Source organism: Lactuca sativa, chromosome 9 (genome assembly GCF_002870075.4).
Source record: "Lactuca sativa cultivar Salinas chromosome 9, Lsat_Salinas_v11, whole genome shotgun sequence".
NCBI lineage: Eukaryota > Viridiplantae > Streptophyta > Magnoliopsida > Asterales > Asteraceae > Lactuca > Lactuca sativa.
The window spans coordinates 181,637,314-181,639,438 of NC_056631.2; the positions used below are offsets into that span (position 1 = coordinate 181,637,314).

The following is a 2,125-nucleotide window of genomic DNA, read 5'->3' on the forward strand; positions in this document are numbered from 1 at the left end:
GTATTAGTGATATAATATCATTTTTATGAATACATTAATTGATGTTATCGTATGTACTTGTGAAACAAATATTATATTAAATTCGTATTATATTGAAGCATTATAAACATGTTTGATGAGTGGTTATGTAATTTGATTTCAAACCAAGAAGTGGTGGTATCGGTTTATCTCCAATTAATGATTAGTACTTCTCATCCGAGTCAAGATAACTCGGTGAGTTAATTGAGTTTGAGTAAAAAGACAAAACGGGAAAAAAAACTAACAAAAAACCGCAATAAAAAACCGTAAAAACCGAACCACATAAAACCGAACGGTGCGGTTTCTAAATTTCAAAAAACCAAAGTTGCGGTTTTCAGTTCGATTTTTGCCAAAAACCACACCGAACTGCACGATGTTCAAGATAATAAGAACACCTTTGAAAACAAAAAATATAAAAAAAAGTAAAGAAACTTTTTATTTATTACACAGCCGCCGCTGTTTAAAGAAAGCCGAAAACTAACGTCTTAACATCACATGGCGGTCGAGAAATTAAAAGAGCACCACCGTAGCCGCCAAACGAACATAAAGAAAAAAGCACGAAAAAACGATACATTGCCATTCACGTCTCCGGTGGTGGGTCACCGGAGGATGACGGATTATTACCACCAAGTAGTTGAGTAATCCCCATTCTTGTATCCCTTCTCGTGCTCCACTCATGTAAAGAAAGGTGTAATTTCTTCGCTGCCACCAGAAACTCCACCGCCTGCAATGGTGTTAAAAACTCTAAAATACCCTTAAGTGTCTTCATCCTCAGCTTATCTGCTTCCAACAAAACGTTATAAAGATCAAGGGCATGTGTGTCCATCGCTTTATCCACCACCTCACCCTCGCTCGACTCCCCTTCCCCCTTACACCCACTTGCGAGCAACACCAATGGCTCACCCGCTATCTTCTCCTGCATACAACACACATAAAGTTTTATAAAATAAACTGTAGTATATAATTCAGCTCCTATATATGTGCTATTCAGTTCTACAGTTTGCCTGTAAGGTTGCCATATATGACGACAGCTTATCTTCCTCTTTAATCGTTTTAGCATGAAGTTCATCTATTCTTTTGAGCTGCAAGCTTGATATTTCTCCGATGTTTCCATGTCGAACTCCTTCAAGAAACTCTTCCAAGTGTGTATTTAGGTGGGACCCACATAGTGCATACACGAGCCGAATCATTAAAGCTGGTCTACAACCACCGATCCAAAGAAACGAGTTCTCGAAAGTGCTCCCCCAGCTTGGAGCCAAAAAGGAAGGCCCATCGTGTTTGGCTAGTTCGGCTCGAGAGTTGTTGTAGTTCTCGAAGTGGGAGACGATTTTTTTGGTTATGAGTTGGAGGTAGTCGACGTCGGTTGGGTAGTTGGTGAGTGTTTGGAGTAATTCGTCCAGATCGAGCTGTTGCTGAGCCACCCAGTTCTTATAGCAGCATTGGAACTGTTGGTGTTTCATTTGTTTGGCCATGAGGCGACTCTTGACTCCAAACACACACACACTGAATTGGTTATGAACATGAAGTGGATATATATATATATATACTGAAGGAGAAGGGACTGCAAAAGTGGGAGAAGAAACTAAAGAGGGACGTCCACATGAAGACACAGATTTCTTAGAATGACTTAAGTGTAAGTTTTCTCATGTTCCCTTTTTTAAGTGGATATTTACGATGTTTGATTTGAAAATTTATAGAATATATGTGGGTCTCGTATTAACCACTTCCAAAAAGGCTCTTGTGAAGAGAGGAATGACTCAAACGTATATAGAAAATGATGTGAGAGTATAGATGAGGTCGACAAGGTTGTGTTAGCCATGGGTGCGGTGTATCGGGTTTGATACCATATTTCTCTATTCTAATAAAAGAGTAGTTTTATTCTCCTTTTGATATGTGTCACCATATTAAGCCTCATAATTAATGCAAATTTTATTTTTCTTTTGCATGTTTCACCTTATTATGTCTCATAATTAATGCATACCATTTGTTAACATATTGATTTTCAATTTCAAATTTCAAATTTCAAATTTTAAATTTCTCATTTTAATTACATTAAATTAACAATATTATAATAAAAATTAAAATAAAATTAATAAAAATTATAAAA

General features: G+C 36.9%; 1 protein-coding gene across 1 annotated transcript; it reads right to left on the bottom strand.

The window, feature by feature from the left end:
* Positions 1 to 434: 434 nt before the first annotated feature.
* On the bottom strand, positions 435 to 1,731 carry LOC111893412 (protein DOG1-like 3). The gene is made up of 2 exons (XM_023889474.3): positions 1,023 to 1,731; positions 435 to 934 (listed from the first exon to the last, which is right to left on the bottom strand). Exons 1-2 carry the CDS (start codon positions 1,488 to 1,490, stop codon positions 599 to 601), a joined length of 804 nt encoding a protein of 267 aa, XP_023745242.1. The 5' UTR covers positions 1,491 to 1,731; the 3' UTR covers positions 435 to 598.
* Positions 1,732 to 2,125: the final 394 nt, after the last annotated feature.